General features: G+C 33.2%; 1 protein-coding gene across 4 annotated transcripts in view; it reads left to right on the top strand.

Moving 5' to 3' along the window:
- Positions 1 to 19,727, top strand: part of LOC145293938 (sodium/potassium-transporting ATPase subunit beta-1-interacting protein 2-like) — a 249,386-nt gene that overhangs the window by 187,052 nt on the left and 42,607 nt on the right. For 3 of the 4 annotated variants that reach the window (XM_080140795.1, XM_080140793.1, XM_080140794.1), the window contains exon 6: positions 14,318 to 14,402. The exons of the other annotated variant lie outside the window; for it this stretch is intronic. In XM_080140795.1, the coding sequence (XP_079996921.1) occupies positions 14,318 to 14,402 (85 nt within the window). The remainder of the gene's footprint in view (positions 1 to 14,317; positions 14,403 to 19,727) is intronic. 4 annotated transcript variants of the gene reach the window in all.

The following is a 19,727-nucleotide window of genomic DNA, read 5'->3' as shown; positions in this document are numbered from 1 at the left end:
ATTCCATATTATTATTATTATTATTATTATTATTATTATTATTATTATTATTAATGTTGTTGTTGTGATAACTGAACATTAAGTAAACAAGAAATGCAGTGGAATGCTTATGATAAAGAAAATCACAAACTCTTTATATACACTGTATTCTGACATTGCAGTCACCAACTTTTTTTTTTTTAAATTTTTGATGGCGTTTAAACTTTCTTTACGAGAATGTTAGAAAACATTGGAGAAAGCAATAAATCTGTAAATGGATCAGTTTCTTCTGGTTGAGCTCAAATTGCTTCAATTAGAATGATTTTCTTTTAGGCTGTTCATAGTTCTTAACATCTGGGGAAAGTTTTAAGGATTTTTTTATGAAAGCAGAGCAAATGTAAATTGATTCTGATTTATATCTATCCCCCCCCCTCTCTCTCTTTCGTTTTCCTTTTCCCTCGCTTTTTTCCCTCCATCTTCTTCCAATCTTTTGTTTTCCTTTTTCTTTTCTTTTTCTCTTTTTTCTTTTTCTCTTTTCTTTCTTTTCCCTTTTTCGCTTTCTTTTCCCTTTTTCGCTTTCTTTTCCCTTTTTCGCTTTCTTTTCCCTTTTTCGCTTTCTTTTCCCTTTTTTGCTTTCTTTTCCCTTTTTCTCTTTCTTTTCCCCTTTTCTCTCTTTCTTTTCCCCTTTTCTCTCTTTCTTTTCCCCTTTTCCCTTTTTCTTTTCCCTTTTTCTCTTTTTCTTTTCCCTTTTTCTCTTTTTATCTTTCCCCTCTCTTTTTCTTTTTCTATTTTTATTTCTCTTTATTTCTCTCTCTATTTCTCTTTATTTCTCTCACTTTTGTTTCTTTTTTTTCTTTTTCTTGTTTCTCATTTCTATTTATGTTTCGCTTTTTTTGTTTTTGTTTTTCTTATTTCTTTGCTTGTTTCTTGTTTCACTTTTTCTGGGGTTTTTTCTTTTCTCTTTTATCTTTTCTCTCTCCTATATAATTAAATATATAGTAAAGTATAAAAAGCATAATGATCAACAAGGCTTAAAATTCTCATTTCAATAAGAATGGGTAACGAAAATAAAACTTTTTCTTAAAAAAAAAAAAAAGAAAAAAAAAGATCTATTTTACATCTGGATTAAACACACACACACACACACACACACACACAGAAGTATTCCGTTTTAATAAGATTAATAAATCAATGAATATTAATATAAAATATTTTAGTTAAAAAACAAAAAAAAGAGGTCACTTTTTATGGAAATCACTTCAAACAAGGCATGAATTTACTTAATATAAAGAGCTTACAAATACTTTAAGATTAAAAATCAACCAGCAATAAGTGTTAGATGGATAGATACCCACCCAGAAAACAGCAATTCTTTACCTTTGTCAGAAATATCTTAAATAGAATGTGGGGACTAAAGGACAAAATAAGTGAGGCGAGAGTAAATTCAAGGTCCACTGTTTACCCTACTCTCCCTTCCATTCCTTTCAAAACAAAATCTTATTTGTCAAAATGTGGTGACCACCTTTACGAAAAAAAAAAAAAAACATGAAAGTTCAAATTAAAAATTTTTCAAGACAGCACTCTGTAAATAAAATACTATTTCTCTAAAATCAGAAATTTAAATTTTCAAATAAAATATATACTAATAAAATGTACATTAATTAATTTAGACAAAAAATATCAAATAACAATGTGATGAAACTATGTGCTACTCTGTTTGACCATATCATTGACCCCACTGTTGTTTCTATGGTCTTATCCTTCTGGTTCTGTCCATGTCGTTGTCTCCTACACATTGATGACTGCCGAGGAGGTGCACTAGCTCACAAGTACAAAAAATAAAACAAAATGCAAACAAAGACAAACTCGAACACATTCGAGATCAGTTACAGTGTGTGTGTGTGTGAGTGCGACACCACCGACCCTCTACATGCTATGGTTCACATCTTTGTTGTCGTTTGCTGAGGCCTCTTTGCCGTCGGTTGATCAATTCATTTCCCCAACCTACAACCTGCGTTCTACTGTATTCAACTCTCAACTCTGTCATCAACCGCTGCAAACCTAAGACTGTCTGTAAACTGTTCCTAACTGTCGTGAAACTCATTAGCACTCTTCAAAGTGTCTGCAAACAAACTCTAACTATATCTCCTCTCCTTTTATTTCCGTTACTGCCACACTATGATTAACAATCCCATTTTAACTTTCTTTTGTGTTCCTTTGTGAACAACTTCCTATACCTTTGTTCTGCTGATAAACCCATTTCTTATGTTTTGTTATATCGTTTTCCTTTTTCTTTTTTTTTTTTTTTTTTTTTTGGCTCCCAATACTTGGAGGGTGGATGAGGGGGAGCGTCGATAATGTTGCATATGTTATCCATCAACACATGCATCAAATAAAACTATGGACAACACTGCGAATACATAAAGTTTTATATGTGTATATCTTTATATATTTGTTTTATAGGATTCACTTCTAAACTAATTAGCTGATCATTATGAATTTTGGAGCAGGACTGTTAGGCATAAGAGGATGTAATGTGTGTTGTGTTGAATTAAGTTTATCTTTATCCAACGGATATATAAAGAGGCTTGAAGGCTTTTTTTGTATAAATTCAGATATTACCATTTTAAAAAATTTTTTTAACACTCGGTCTTAGACATCAATTAATAAATATTTCCCAAATTTCAGTTTCTTTAAAGTATTTTAAAGAATTTTTAAGGAGTATAATAAGAGCACAACCTCCTACTTTAAAATTTAAATACATGAGACTTGCATTAAAGTTGATCCATAGTCATTAGACACCAATTGAGCAACATTCCTGAATCTCAATTTCTTGAGACCTTTAAGTTTAAGCCTTATATTTTAGATATTTTTTAGAATCAAAATCGTGTAATGGATTTTAGTCAACATTGAAATAAGCATTCTAAACATAGGGCTTATGTATGATATGAAACGAAATTGGAAATTAAAAGACGTTTCAATTATACCAGTCATCATAGGAGCAACTGGGCTTATGAAAAAGAACTTTAAAAAGTACATAGCAAGCATACCCGGTGAACCAAGTGCAAGTGAAATACAAACGATTGCACTGAAAGGGACGGCTAGAATCCTGAAAAGATCTCTTGGTTGGACTCATTAAAATAGGGGTAAATGTCAGACATCTGGTTGGATGTCCCATCCCCTAGAAGAAAAAGTTTAAGAAAAATGAAAACATAAGGCTTAGTATTATTATATCTTGATTTTAATCTTTGTAAGGACATAAAATTGGTGCAAAACTTTTCATTTTATCCATCTTGTGATGGATATTCTTTTAGTATGTATGTGCATATATATATATATATTTGTTTACTGTTTTATAGCAAAGAATTCCAACAAAGTGCTCGATTACAAAGAAAAAAAAAATTCAATATAGGAGCTTAATATTTATTTATTGAAAACGGTACAGAAGGTCAGAAAAGCATTGGTACCGTCGGTTTCAAGCCTAACATAAGTTTACTGGTCTCCCTTATGTTAGTCTTCAAACCGACGGGGCCTATGTTTTTCTGACCTTCTCTACAGTTTTAAATAAATATACATTGTTCTAGCTGGGGATGGGACATCCTACCAGATGCCAGACATTCACCTGCTATCTCATACATTCCAACAGAGAGATCTTTTTAAGATTCTAACTGTCCCTTTAAGTGCAATTGTTTGTCTCTCTTGCATTTGGTTCACCGGGTATATTTTTCAGTTAGTTTTTTAAATTCTTTTTCATGGGTCCAGTTGCTCTTATAATTACTGGGATGGAGAACTTCCTAAGATTCCACTTTTTTTTCCTGTCGTACATAAGACTTTGGAATACCGTTATCTTCTCTCTCTAAGCTCTGTTTAACCAAGCATCATTAGGGGCACTAACTTCTACTAAGGTTGCTACTTTTTCCTTGTCTCATATCACTATGTCAGGTTTAATAGCTCCGTTTCCTAGGTACAAAGTTGTAAGAATTGCATAGTCATATTGCATGGGTGTGCGATTTATTTTCAACTGTTTCTTCTAGTATATGTTCCTGGGACTTGCTACTGTTATGTGTGCATCTGAATGTTTTCTTTTTTTCTTTCTCTCTCTCTTTTTTTTTTTTTTTTTTTTTTTTTTTTTTAATCATTGAAACATCTTAAATTCTTTCACTTGAATGAAATCTTAAAATGATTCTATTTAATTATGGGATCTCCTTTTAACTATTGTGTTCCACTTGTGTAGCTCCATTCGAAAAGCTGCAAAGCTAACAAAGCGTTCTTTTTTTGTTTTTTTTTTAAACAAAGTGTTTTAAGTACTCAAAAAAAAAAAAAAAAAAAAAGAACCCTCTCCCCCATACCGTTGTGTATTGTTATACAAACGTTGTCATCTTCACATGCATTTCTGGGAAGCACTTTGTTGTACCCTGAATACATTGAATATACATACGCTTTTCAGGAGGAGATGGATTCGAATTGCATGACTATTCAATCATCCAAGGATCTATGAAGACACCTAACAAAGTGCAGCTTTCAATTTTATAAAGGTAGTGGATCTTCTAAGAAAAATACAAAACCTAGAAAAAAGACTATACTTATCTATATATAAAGTTATACTTCTTTTGTCAGTCTGGGTTGTTTGTGAGAGGATGAGGAGTCACTACTTATCCTCGAGTGGCCTTTGGACCTTGATAAGGGTTAATGATTGTTAGGTGGTCAATGAGACAACACTGATGATCGGTAATGGCAGAACTTGGTTTAATTATTTAAGAAGACGGCTCGAGAAGAACTTGTTTAGATTAGACTTGAAAACTACCATGTTATAGTCAGCTGGGAAGCAGCTCAGCCGTATTGTTTCACAGTTCTTTTAATTGCATGGTTTTCCTCTCGTTTTGGAGAAAGATCCCCCATAACACTCTACAAAGTGCTTGAAAGGATTTTGACAATTTAAAAAAGAAGAAAAAAATCCCTCATATCTATTCTCAAATTTCAAAGTACATCTTTTAGAAGATCTGTTGCTGAATAAAACTTACTCAAATAAACCTCTGAACTTACACTGTGGTCTCCGGGCGCTCGTGGACTTCAGTCTGCTCCTTTTAGATTATGGCAATCAGTTTGTCGTTGCTGTTGCAGGTGGTATGGTAATGTCATTTAATTCCTACACATTCTATAATTGATGTTTTCTCAAATTTCAAAGTGAACCTCCTAGGGAATCTTTTGTTGAATCCACCACAGCTTCCAGGAGGGACTTGAACCTGGAACACATGATCTTCAGTGTCTTTAAAGATACCTTAACACCAGTTTGATCCTGGCAATCGGCTCATCCTTGGCGCTACATGTGATATCTCTAGTGGATTTCTCAGTTTCGCTCCACACATAATAGTTCATGGGATTGCGATCAGACGAGTTGCAAGGCCGAATGTTGGGACTGATGAAGTTGTGGAAGTTCTAAGACAATCACTTGGGAGTGTGACACAACCGAGTCCTGCTGCCACATGTCTGGCCTTCCCAAAATCACCCTCTTCACCCAATGCCTCGCAGTAGTTGATAGCACCTCGGTATAGCGGCCTAAATTGAGTTCGTGTGGAGACTTTTTTTTAATTAAAAAAAAAATTTTCTTTTACCATATACTCACCGCTTATCAAGGCCTGGGGGCCATTCAAGGATATGAGTTAATAGGTACTGTGATAAGATGACAGCTCATCAAGAACTTGTTTATGTTGGACTTGAAAACGACCATATTATAGTTAGCTTGGAAGCAGCTCAGCTGCATTGTGTTCAACAGACGAGCAGTTCTGGGGGGAAAAAAGTTCTACTCATAGATTTATTTTGTTTTAGGCTCAGAGAGAGCGTATGTGGGACAACATGACATAGCCTTTGCTGGAAACACACCCCAAAACCATTACAATTTGAAGGAATTGACCTCGATGATTACTGATTGAACGATTAAAACTCTTTTCATTATTTTGTCTTTTAGTTCTCACTGCTCTGTGATAAAGGGGGGAATCGCCGTTTTCTGGGTCAGAATTTATTCATCTCACACTTGTTATTGACTGCTTTTTGACCTTTAAGTTTTTTTGTTTTTTTTTTCTAGCTCTTTACGATAAGTGGTTTCATGCTTTGTCTGGAGCGATTATTAAAAAATAAAGAAATTAAATAAAAAGTTTGAAAAGCTTTTTCTTTGCTAAATATTCATCATAAATGTGTCCAACCATCCCAATAAGTAATTGACTCTGTCAATCGGTTATGCTTTATTTTGAAATAGCATTTTGTCTATCCAACCAGCATTCTGTTCTGTTCAAATTTTAAAGAGTATTTTCACCACTAATTTTGTTTTCTTATGGAAATCGTCTTAACAAGACATAAAGCCACTTGATGTAAGGAGCTAAATGTCAAAATGTAACCAACAATAAGTATGGATCGATTGCAACTTTGTCCTCTTTTATCAGAAACATTGCTTGTTGAATGTGAGAACCGAAAGATAAAATATTTAATGGAATATGCTCTGACAAACATGTCTCACTTTTATCCCCTTGACGCGCATACGATTCATTAACTCGACAAGCAACTGAATCTCACCCTTTCACTGTAGAGGTATCTGGATGCCAGAAAGCTTTCTATTTTAATAGATTTTTTCCCTTCAAGCTACTAGACTTTGGAATTTCCTCCCTCTTTCATGCTTTCCTTACTGTACTAAGGTGCAAAAATTTAAATGTGATACAAACAGATATCTTGCTGTTCAACTCCCTACATAGCGTCCGTGTAGGCATTTCTACACATAGTACATCCAAGTGGCAATATATCTTGCTTGGAGTGAATAAGTTTTTTTTTTGTTTTTTTTCTAAGTAACCCCTACGTTAAGACGATGGTTAAGCGGATAACGATGCACACTGATGACCTGGATGTGCCAAGTTCGAATTCAATCATTTCTGTAGCACTACTTTCATTTAGGGATGTTGGCAACCTTTACATGGTTCCTCCTGCAAGAATGCCAACAGTAGAACAAAGACGCTTAACAAAAGTTGTACCATGCTGAATCATACAAATTTATTGCTGAGTGTGCAGGTTTTAAGAATTTGTTTTGTTTTGTTTTTTTATTGTAATAAATTTGTCATTTTTCTTGAATTTTTTATTGAACAATTTTTTCCTTTTATTTTTATTTATTTTATTTTATTTTATTTTTTTAATATTTATCCTCAACTTGCACCTAAAACTTCTGGTCTTTTCCCATCTTTTTCCAACTTGTGGTATTTCTCACCATCTATTATATAAAGGGTAGTTTTCTATATGTATGTGTGTTTAGCTAAGTAAAAAAAAAAATAATACGAAACAAACACTCACAAAGTTGGTATATTCTTGATCAGCGTTGCCAGGTATGAATATTATCTAAAATTTTGAAAAAATATTCATTGTATGGTGTTCAAGTGGGCCTGGTTTTGTTGTGGGGAATGAGAGGGAGGTGTGAGCGTGCAGAGCTAAAGGAAAGAAAATGGTAACTCATTCCGCAGAGAGTCTATTATATAAAACAGAGTTGTAGGTGTGTGTGTCCATCCAGCTAGAAAGAAATGGCCGGGTGAAGGAGACAGGAGTTGGGGAGAAAGAGAGAACTAAAAAGATAGAAATTTTAAAAAGAAATGGATTACTTTTGACCCCCCCCCCGGGCAATGCCGGGTAGTCTTGCTAGTTTTACGTATTTGCTAAAAGCAGTAAAAACTTTTTCACGTAATTATGTGATCCTATCACTCCTCGCTGTCTGAAAATACTATGTGTGGCATATGAACTTCAGCTTGTCGCAGGCAATGTGTGTCGGTGTGAGCGTGCAAAGCTGAAACGGTTTCATTAACCCGACACCAGTTGTTCTTTTGCACGCCATTTAACTTCAAACCGATCTGTGCCCGATATGTAATCTAATCTCTACAGTGATTTAAAATAGAAAAAAAAAAAAGAAAAGAAAATGGTTGGAATTTTTGTGTCCCTGATTTATTTATTTATTTGTTTTAAACCTCTGTGACCACGATTTTCTTTGCTATTCATGATTTTTGAAGACTTCAAGAACATTAAATAAATCCTAGTATTTTGATATATGTAAATCACAAGTAATAAAATTGTTTTCAACACAGCACAATAAAAAATTAACATTAAATAGTCCAATTTTTATAGGTGGGTGTCCGGCGTTGCCCGGGTGTTTGTAGTTGTAAAAAAAAAAAAAAAAAAAAAAAAAGGAGGCCGTAAGCATGTAGGCTTGAACCCGTGACGTGAAGGCAGATAAGAAAGTAAAAGAAAACCTGACGTCTTACCCCTACTCCATAACATGACTGGAAGTGTAAAACGTTCAAATTTAATGAAGTCAATCAAAAAGATGACTTGCAGAAATGGCGTTGCTTTTAATCCTCCCATGAAGGTCGTTTTTAATGTGAAGGGGAAAAGCAACTCCCCCAAAAAGGGGGCACTCTGGCAGTATCCAAATAAATAGTAATTGTCTCAGTATGAAGGGTTTCCCCTACATTTACCAAAGACTAATTACAGAACAGATACTATCCGGTTGGAAGGCCAGGCACCAGGAGTCTTCGTTTAGTTTCGCTTTATGTATACAAAAAAGACAAACACTCAAAACGAGGGAATTTTTTAAAACTCTATAAAAAAAAAAAGATAGAGACGATGTCTGTTCGCAAATGTGAGATATTACGATCTAGGAAATATAAGAAAACCAAAAAACATATATATATATTTGACTAGCCTGGATGCCCGGCGTTGACCGGTTGTTTGGAGGTGTGTGTTGAGCAAAAAAATAAAATAAAGTGATAGTAGGAAGGCAGGCTCGAACCTATACTGCGAAGGAGGAAAAGAATGTGAAAAAAAAAAAAAAACCGTGACGTCTTTGTTGTTGCACCCACTGCCAAACCGGAAGTGACAAATGTTTAAATTAAAGCTAGTCAATCGAAAAGAGGGGACGACTTTCGAAAAGATTGGTAAAAAAAGCGACCCCCGCCCTGTAGAAAAGGGCTCAGTTGAGGGTGAAGGAATTAATGTTTTTAGCCAATTGTTCCATATTTGTCGTCCGAATGTTCGAGCTTCAAAATGATACAAATCTGGTGAAAATCCGTCGCCTCTGTTGAAAGTTTTAGGCAGACATACAGACATACCATATATAGTGAAAGAAATTGTTGGTTGTGGTCGTAGCTAGTTGAGTGTTTTTTTTTTTGTGAAAATTTGGAAGGGAAGGGGCATTTAAATTTCTGCATGCTGGTACGCTCAAGGAAGCAGGGAAGAAATTCCAATTTGTCTAGACTGATAATCTGAATTGTAAAATCTTTTTACTTATATATTTATATATTTAGCAACCTTTATGCGAAATGCCACTCATTGAATTCTTAAAATTCGCAAATCGTTTCTGCAATCCAACCATATTTGCTACAAATAAACTTCAGTTTCCACCTGACTTGACCCCATGCAATTTTTCCCCTGATGGGGCTTGTAAGTAGAGGTGCTCTCCGAACATTGAAACTTGTACACTGTAGGCAAGGTCCAAAAGAAAAAGTGAGATAGAAAGTGACCTCACCACTCTTTTGGCTCTGATGTCATTTCACATCAATTGTCTGCCCATAATAGCCAAGGGAAGCTTGCAAAGCTCACCTTCCAATTGTAGTAGGAATCAGGAATCATGACAGAAGAAATTGGTTTTGAAATCAATTTCTAAAAATTCTTGTTGAGCCCATCCCCATAAATAATCAAAGTCTATCCAATTTACACCATTAACGATGACTACACTACCACCTTACATTAACCTTCATCCTCGAGTGGCCTTTAAGCTTTGTCATTTGCAAGTTTGTTCTCTAACCTCCAAAAGAATAAAACGTTTTTCGATTGGTTTAAACAGGAGTTGTGATTTTTATATGGAGGGAGAATTCTTTCTTATTGCCATAATTGACACTATGACCGGTGTCAGAATCAAATGACGATTTTGAAACCGCACAATGATCAGACGATGACGGAACACATTCATTTTCTCAATTTTAAATGAATAAAAAGATTTTCAAGTGTACATCTTTATTTTCTGAATAATATCAGAAGATTAACGTATTTGAAAACAAAAAATATTGGCATAAAGGTAAATGCTGCAAAAACAAAAATCTTCTCTGCAGGATTCCTACTTTCCATGAAAAGTGGGATTCTTTTCAACAGGGAAACCTTAGAGGGGGCTAATCGCTTCAAATACCTGGCTTCAGTTTTTGCTGTTAGGGGTACAATGATATCAACGACATGCGAATTAACAACACTTGACATACAGTTTAATTTTTATTCAAATGATCTTTTGATACATTTGATAATTGTTTTTTCTTGCATTTGGTCAGGTGCATGCTTTTGTCAAAAATATTTCTAAATGCACACGGTCTAGATCTGCAATGTGTGGAATATTAATTATTCGTAGCAAAAAAAAAAACTGAATGCAGGCAAACGTAACTGCGAAAGATAGAAAGAATAGAAATCCATTAAGAAGAATTGAATAAAAAAAAAATATTAAATGTAAGCTGTATAACTGCTGTGCAGAAAAATTAGTATGCATGTGTGAAAAGTGCTATTCACAAGCCTGTGTGCGTGTGAAGTTCATGCTCTTGTTCTGATCTGCTTTCTTGCGATGATTGGTTTTCTTCCAGTTAATAGCCGTGAGCATATGTCTGTTGAATAGTTTTGACGACTGTTTTCTTGTTGCTGCTGTTTTGTTCAGATTGAGAACTAGCAGGGTTACCTGACATTGCCGGGGTGGGGTGGGGCGAAAATGTAACATATTTCTATTAAAGCCTCTATTTCTCTACCTCTTTCTGTCCACCAATCTTTCCTCTTCTCTTGTTTTATTCCTTTCTCTCTCCTCTGCACAACCTATTTCTCTCCAACTGGATATACATGCACACACACACACATACATACATGAAGATTGGTACATCTTTCCAGATGATCGCCGTCACATTGAGTTCTCCCAATCTTGTCGTCCATGCCATCTCAGATGACTCTGCACTCCCGCTGCAGATTTGCACATCTTGAAGCAGATGTGACATACATATTGAGCAATTTCCATCGAGTTGACTTCCTCTGGAGGTTGAAGGATATTCCTATGATGTTCATGTCTTCTCAAATCAGCAGTAGGCTTGCAAACTTTGCTGCATGTTAAACAGATCGTTTGGTTCAGACTAATAGGTGCAAAGTTGATCTGAACAGAAGTTTTGTGCGACTTAAGATGGTTAACGTAGCCAGCTTTTGACAAAAGCACTCGTTCATAAGTGTGGCATTTCCAGCTCTGTGTGTCATGGTTAAGACCATCAATTAAACCTTTGCGAAGCTCTCGCTTCAGATTGCTGTGGGCCTGCTTTCTTTTCGTTAGAGCATCACAACTTTCACGTACAAGCTTTTGCCACTTCGGCCTTTGCAGAGTAAGTTCTTCCCATGTGTCGATATCGATTTGTAAGACTTTCAAATTATTCTTTGTAGAGTCCCTGAACCTCTTTCTAGGCTTGTGTTGAGGGCGACTTGACATACATACATACATACATAGAGAAAACTCTTTTACATTATATATTCCTTGTGAAATAAGTCTGCATTTTCTTTCAAAATTAGTACATAATAATACTGCCCCCCCCCATGCGCACACACACACAACTTAGTCCAGTTGACCCGTTGAGAATGAACTTTTTTTTGCCTCAATTTTAGATATTCATTTGGGACAGCGCTGATCAAGAATATACCAACTTTTTGATGTGTTTGTTTTGTAGTTTTTAACTTTTAGCTGGACATGCTAGTACCTAGAGATAACTGCCCTTTATATAATAGATGACTGGCTCCCAGACCTGTTCTTTCATATTAGGTGTGGCGTGATGGGGTGGTTACACGATTAGTTCAGCAGCAAGAGTTAATTTGATTATATAACCTTAGTATATCCGCCTTTTCCATTTTTGATTGATTATTTATTTATTAACCATTATTTTTCCAAGTATCACAGTTTTGACTTGCTTTTCTGTCTTTTTCTTTCTTTTTTTTTTTTTGTTGTTGTTGCTGGTGATGATGATCCTGTTTTAATTTTTGCTTTATAAGAGAAATTTATTTCTGCTTTTGTTGGCTTTTCGAAGATCGAACTTTTAGAAATTATTGTTCATGCCAAAAATTGATCATGTATTTCATGTTTTCAGGTCCCATTTCATCCTTTCTGTTTTTAGTTTTTGAAGCTTGCCTTCATGTATGTAACGTTTGCCTTGAATGAATTTTTACGATTTTGCAATCAGCTTATTGTATGTATGTTCAAAGTTATTTTCATGTATTTTTAAATGTATTTTTGTTGCATTCTATAAATGTCTTGTGTGTATATAATATACACACACACAGTATTTGCAGTCAGGTAACTATAAACATTTATCCTTTGATCATTCCATTATGTGTGTGAACTGTTATTTTACAACCCTGTTACCACAAAAGTCAGTTCAGTCATGATATTTTATATTCATTTATTTTTTGAACTGAATGTTTTCTATTTACTTTTTCTCCAAGTCTTACATGTGTTCAATTACACAGAAGAGAAGAGAAATATGCAACAATGTAATAAAAATAAGACTGAAAAAAAAAAAAACATCTTCTGTTGTGAAATAGATTTTATTCTGTTCTTGTAGCATTTCGATATATATATATGAAGCCAAGGGAAAGGAAAGCTGTTATTTTGTAGAAAATGTTAGACATGAGATAAAAGATAGTGAAAAACACAACAGAAATTGTTGAAACAAACATCTACACATATTTGATGAATATTAGGATTGGTGTGTCTCAAGGACGGTTCAAATGAACGTTTCATTGGGGGAGTTTTCGGTTTTGTTTTTGTTTTTTATTGTCTTTTCTTCTCCTTTTCCTTCTTTCGTTTTCCTTTCTCTTTTCCTTTTTTTTTTTTTTTTTTTTTTTTTTTTTTGGCTTTTTTTCTATCCTTATCCCTCCCCCATTTCTTTTTTTTTTCTTTCTCTTTTTTTCTCTGGGTCACACTAATATGACCTTTTTTTATAAGGGATTTTTTTTTTCTTTTTTTTTTTAATCTAAGAGGAGTTCCTACTTATTATTTACATCACATACAACAAAATGCAGTGGATGAAATGGAAAAAACGGATCTACCAACATAATACAATCAAATTAGCATATGATATTTTATCTTTATTAAAATACTTCATCAAATAAGTTGAATTTTTTTTTTTTAATAGCAGCAATTGAAAAGGTAGACATAAGAGATAAAGGAGAGTGTGAAAATAAAAATGTAAGAAAGACAAAAGAGGAATCAGAAAAAAGTTTTTGAGAACAGCTAAAACAAAAGAAAAAGATAAGTTAGAGAAAAGAAGAAATAAGTAATCATGAAAGTGTTTCTATTTTATCTCACCCTCTTCATCTTTAATCTGTTTTTTTTTTTTTCTATGGTAAATGATTAAAAAAAATTATTTTTGAGTCTTTTTTAATTATAACTAGCCTGGTTGCCAGGGTGTTGAGTGCAAAAAAAAAAAAAAAAAAGTGGCGAAGGTTTAAATTGAGGCTAGTCACTCGAAAAGAGGGAATGCCTTTCGAAAATTTTTTTTTTTCTATGGTAAATGATTAAAAAAAATTATTTTTGAGTCTTTTTTAATTATAACTAGCCTGGTTGCCAGGGTGTTGAGTGCAAAAAAAAAAAAAAAAAAGTGGCGAAGGTTTAAATTGAGGCTAGTCACTCGAAAAGAGGGAATGCCTTTCGAAAATATCGGCGAAAAAAGCGACCCCTCCTTGTTGAAAAGTGCCCAGTTGACGGGTGAAGGAATTAATGTTTTTAACCAAATTTTTCGATATTTGTCGTCTGAAGGGTTGAGTTTCAAAACAATACTGATCTCGTAAAAATCTGTCGCTTCTGTCGAAAGTTTTAGGCAGACATACATACATTTAAACAGACCAGTTAGATTTATGTTATAAAGACAAAATATAAAAAATACGAGTTAATTTGATTGTCCTATATTGGTATATTCACTTTTTTATATAATTATTAAACTTTAATCTTAGAATTTTTTTTTTTTTTTTTTTTTTTTTTTTTTACAAAATTATTTGAAATATTTTATTTTCCTTTTTTAAAAGGAGAGGGTAGTCAGCAATGCAGACTCTTGGTTTATTATCTCCCTTTATTCTCCCCTTATCTTCCCCAATCAATCTACATCCCATTTACATGATCATTTCAGGCAGAGGCTATCTCCACGATCTCCATTATTCTTCTTTATTTGTAATCTGGAATTTTCTTTAAAAAAAAAAAAGAAAAAAAAAAAAGGGCAATGAATGTTCTGTTTTAGTTTGATTCTTTGCTTCTCTCTTCCAGTTGACTTCATTGGAGGATTTGACTCTTATACCTCTTATCAGTCACAGGGCAAAGGCTCCCATATGCAGCTCCAACCTTTGTACTCGTATGTAATTCTTGGATCCTATATATAAATACTGCCTCCCCCTCCCTCCAACATCGTCTTGTTCTTTTTCTTTTGTTTGTTTGTTTGTTTGTTTGTTTCTTGTTTTCTGTCCTTGGAGATGCAGCCTCTCCCATCCTCTCACCTTGTATTTTATAGAGTGTCTGTTATAGACCCTGATTGCTATGTGAAAGAGCAGTCGCAATTAAACAAAGTAATATTAATATATTAAACCAATAAATTAAGTTCTCTGCATGATGACAAGAACTCACCTCTATCCCTTCCACACACACCACCCTAACATTTTTCTTATGCTCCATTGGTCATCAATTTTTTAATAAGTTTTAGTAATAATCTGATGTAGATATATAATGTTTGTTTATTTTTTGGAGGGGGGGTGTATTTTAAGTTTAGAGGAGCATTTTTTTTTGTTTTCAATTTTGAAGAATTCCAAGGGGAGACAATTCAATGAGTTGTTAAAGCCTCTCATAATTTATTGGTAAAAGCAAAACAAATGCACTAAATTAACAATGACACAAAATAAAAGATCTAAACATTTATTGAATCAAAATAAAAAATGTCAACTTTTATAAAATAATTATCTTTTCAAAATAAATTACAGCAGGCATTTTTTTTTTTTTGTATTTAATTGAAAATGTACAACTTAAAACTTTTTTAAACAAACTTTTTAATGAACAGTTTAATGAAAATAGGCATATGTAAATGAATTACTTAAAAAAACAAAATTTTACAAAATTTAGCTGTTGTCATAGTTTTTTAGAGCCATATATGTGTCCAGCCCTGAAGATGTTCTTAGATCATGTACATTACAAGAATCAGCCATCTACAAACGTTTTTATTGATGTAATGAAGACGCAAGCAGAAATATCTTTTTCCAAGGCTTTATTCAACTGAAGTTTACAACAACAAATGTGGAAAGTGGCCACGAATGCATATTAATAAAATGAAAAAGAAAGTATTCAAATAAGAAAATAAAGAAAAAACAAACAGCAAGATTACATGAAGAGATATGCAAATAAAGAGAACCAAAAAGAAATAGCTATTGTTGACTACTTCATCTACTAGGAAGCTCCATAAACAAAGAAGTTACAGGATAGGTAAGGCCTTAGCAGCATTTAACTAGCTCTGCAAGATCTGAATAAATAAATAAATTATCCTCAATCTAAATTAAGATTTTATTACAGCAACATCTTACAATATGGATGTGAAACTTGGCATCTCAAAATCAACCGAGAGAAGAAATTAGATGCGTTTGATCCCAAGTGCCTTAGAAGGATTGTAGGGATCAAATGGAGCAATCGAATTACCAAGAAATCGGAGATCACACTAACTAGCTGGTAGTATCATCAATATTCTACAACATATCTTAAGCTTAACCCCAGAAAGAATTGCCAACCAACTGCTCTTGATGGATAAAGGAGAGGAAGACCAAAAATGATCTGGAAACAGAAAAATGAGAAAGATTTGATTGCAGTAGGGAAAAACTGGAGAGACGCTGTGGATCTGGCTTCAGATCGAAAACGATGACATCCTTTGATTGTCACATACATCGCGAAATATTGCTGTTTTTAAGTCTAAGAAGATGCCTAAAAGGCAAGTACTTAATCTGTTGCTCCACACACGTGATGACACAAAATAATAGATACCTACTGTCAAGCATGTGGTGAAGCTTTCTAGAGTACACACATAACCTAACTTAATCTAAGTGCCACAATAAAGATACTAATTTTCAGAAGGCAGTTTTTAAGAAATTTTGATGCATTCAAAATAAAACTAAACGGGACTTGTCTATAATTGGGCCGAAAAAAAAAATGTTTTATAAGAAAAATCTCAAAAATCTTTGTAATGTACGTACTTGTCACTGCATGAAGATGTCATATTCCAAAAATCATGTAAATCGATCAAGTAGTTTCTTTTTATTTAAGAAAATCAAATATTATCACACGTTTTAGTGAAGAATTGCTTCACGCGATCTTGTTTGAGACTGATACGCTACTAACGACACCTGTCGGAAATATAGGATCAACAAGGGAAGACAATCGACTTTTTTTTATTTTTTTTATTCTTAAATGTCAAAAACTTTTTTATAATACAAAATCGTAAAATTTAATTTTCTTTAAAAAAAAAAAATATATATATATATATATACTTGATTGATTTATCTTGTATATTTTCATCTAAGTTTTTCCTGTTTGCTTATTAAAGTCTATCTTTAAACAAAAAAAAAACCCAATGTTTTTGACAGTCTCTTTATTAAAAAAAGTTAAGTTATTTATTTATTAAATAAGTTAATTTATTATTTTGTATCATAAAAAAGTGTTTTCGACATTTACGAAAAACAAAACAACAGGGTTTTGCAATTTTTGTTTCCAAGTCGATTGTCTGCCCTTGTTGATCCTATATTTCCGACAGGTGTCGTTAGTAGCGTATCAGTCTCAAACAAGATTGTGTGAAGCAATTTTTCACTGAAACGTGTGATATTTTATTTTCTTAAAAAAAAACAAAAAACTACTTGATCGATTTACGTAATTTTTGGAATATGACATCTTCATGCAGTGACAAGTACATACATTATGAAGATTTTTTTCAGATTTTTCTTGTAAAAAAATTTTTTTTCGCCCCCATTTATAGACAAGCACCAACTAAACTTACTGCATTTGCCTTTACAACCAATCTAATGCTATTCATTATTAATATTTAATTTACTTAATCCTAATTTATTTTTATTATATTGCTTAACATTGACAATGTTATTCAAGCAATCAAATAAAAATTAAAATTTTTATGTAATGGCTAATTTTATTATCATAAATCATGAAATTTTCCTGAAAAATTCGAATTTAGTTTGCATAATTGTTTTTACTTTTTAAATTATAAAAAAAAATAGACTTACTTTAATTTGAAGTAAATTTTGATTATTAATTTTGTTTTTTATTTTTACATTTGCTTGTTTACAAAAATTCTAAAAATTTGTTTAAAAAAAATGATCATGATTGATGAGACCAGAATACTAAATGTGTAGTGTACACGTGTGTGTTTGTGTGTGTGTGTGTAATATAAATATATGACTATCAGTCATTCAGAGACAAGTACTTTTGTTGTATAAGAATTTGTCACTATAATCCAAATAAGTACACGTGTTTTTCTGTGATCTCCTCCTTAAAATACTAAAAGTCCTGTGGTGATGAAGTGAAAAAGTGTATAGATGTAACTTATTGGAGGCACCCTGTTACAATTTTGCAAATCTGAAAAACAAAAAACAAAAAAAACAAGCTACTTATGAAGTCATAGAGGAGGAAGGGATGACAAGTGAAGAAAAGTGATAAAATAGTAATCATAGGTAAAGTGTGTGTATATATATATATATATATATATATATATATATTAATTTGTTAATATATTTTAATTATAGGTAAAGTGTATATATATATATATATATATATATATATATATATATCGTATTTGGATTCTTTGGACTACTGTTTTCACTCTTCACAACGTTTCAGTCAATGTAATCTCCAACCTGTATCTTGTCGAACCCAGGAATCTTTCTGCCAAACTCTGTGAATCTGCACAGAATTTTGAATGGATTTTTTTAATCAAGGGGGTAGCATACTCTTGTTCCATGAAGTATGACTGGGTAGAAGTCTTAAGTAATTTGCAATTTGAATTTCTCTGCAATCCAAAAAACTAACTTATGACTGAATTTACCAAGTACTTTAGCCAAGGGCTCCTTCAGTTTTTGAGAGACTATGGATACCCACGAAGGGGTGCCTGCATGTGAAATTTCTGTGGCAGGAGGTGTGCAATCTCCAATTACACCTCTCCTGAGTCAACATTATTAAATACCATTGGCAAGTGAAGTGTATCTACAGGATGACTGGAAACAAATGCAGAGATAAGCAGAGAGCACATACAGTGCATAGAATTCCCAAATGGTCACCAATCTGGTACTAGCCAGGCTCAATGTTGCTTAACTTCTATGATCTGATGAGAACCGGTGTGTCAATGCAATTATGCCATACATAGCCACTACACCATGAATCTACTAGACAGACAAAACCTGAGTATCTCCAAGGGACACAGTAATGTATAATATTTAAATAAGATATGTATATATAAATAAACAAATTGAGCACTCTAGTAGTTGAAAATATTCATAGAAAATAGCATAAAGATATCATTTTCTAACAGTGACTGCCTCATAGTAAAGTGGTTAAAATTGATGACTATTAACTAAATGGTTGTAGATTTTGATCCCAGCTTGGGATGAGTGCTGATCTAACCTAAAAGAGTAGCTGTGATACAGTAAGACCTCTCTCCAGTGATTCAATAATGATTTATAATGATTAAATGAAGGGCTGATTAAATCAATAAAAAGATAAAATGAAACAATAAATCAAAAGTAAAATTAAAAAATATAAAAATATAGGTGAATCAGAATAACAAGCAACTCAAAATCTGCAGCAGAAAGTGTTGGATAAAAATGTTTATTTTTCTATAAAAAAAATAAATAAATAAATCTAATAAAATATATTTTTTATAATACTAAAAACAAATTTAAAACCATGGAACAATACCATTATATTTATTATTTTATGCAAAAAAAAATAAGTATAATGCAAATATTTATCTGATACCATTTGCTGCGGACTTTGACAGTGTAATACAAAGGGAGGTAATTCAATAATATCAAAAGTAGTTAATCCAAAGTTATATGAAAACGAGAAATGTTTGTGATTGCTTTGTGGAGAAATGCGTGACTTACCTGGATAGACCACGTGCGGGTCGGTCACCGAAAATAAATAAAAAGAAAGAAAAGAAACGGTCAAGACTCTTATTTATAGAGTAGTGATCACGTGAGTTAGAAGAATATGCAAATAGAGGTGAACGATTTTGCGATATAAAAAGCCTGTGTTGTTAGGAGGAGGGGCAGACTGTTGGCAGAAGTCAGTGCTGTCAGACGTGCTTTAGAGTTTTTTTTTTTTTGTTATATGCTGTGTCCGATTGTTGGGAGAGAGAAAAGAGAAGAGGAGGAACTAAGAAGACATTCTGCAGATACTTAACTTTGTGTTGGTTTTAAGCTATTTCGGCGCTTGGTGTGCGGTTACTAACAATGGACAGATTCGACATTCGCTTAATACCCGAGTTCGACGGATCTACCACTGGACCGGCTGTCGTTGAATGGATTGAAAAGGCAGAGAAAATCTGTAAACTGTGCAAAATTAAAGAACCAGCCACAGTTATCCCCTTGAGGCTAACCGGAGGGGCCTATGCAGTCTACCAACAACTCGGGGATGAACCAGA

The sequence above is a fragment of the Euprymna scolopes genome, chromosome 15, assembly GCF_053919585.1.
Source record: "Euprymna scolopes isolate OS-2025 chromosome 15, ASM5391958v1, whole genome shotgun sequence".
In the NCBI taxonomy this organism is placed as follows: domain Eukaryota; kingdom Metazoa; phylum Mollusca; class Cephalopoda; order Sepiida; family Sepiolidae; genus Euprymna; species Euprymna scolopes.
The sequence above is the reverse complement of the archived record's forward strand: the minus strand, read 5'-3'. Positions and strand labels throughout refer to the sequence as shown.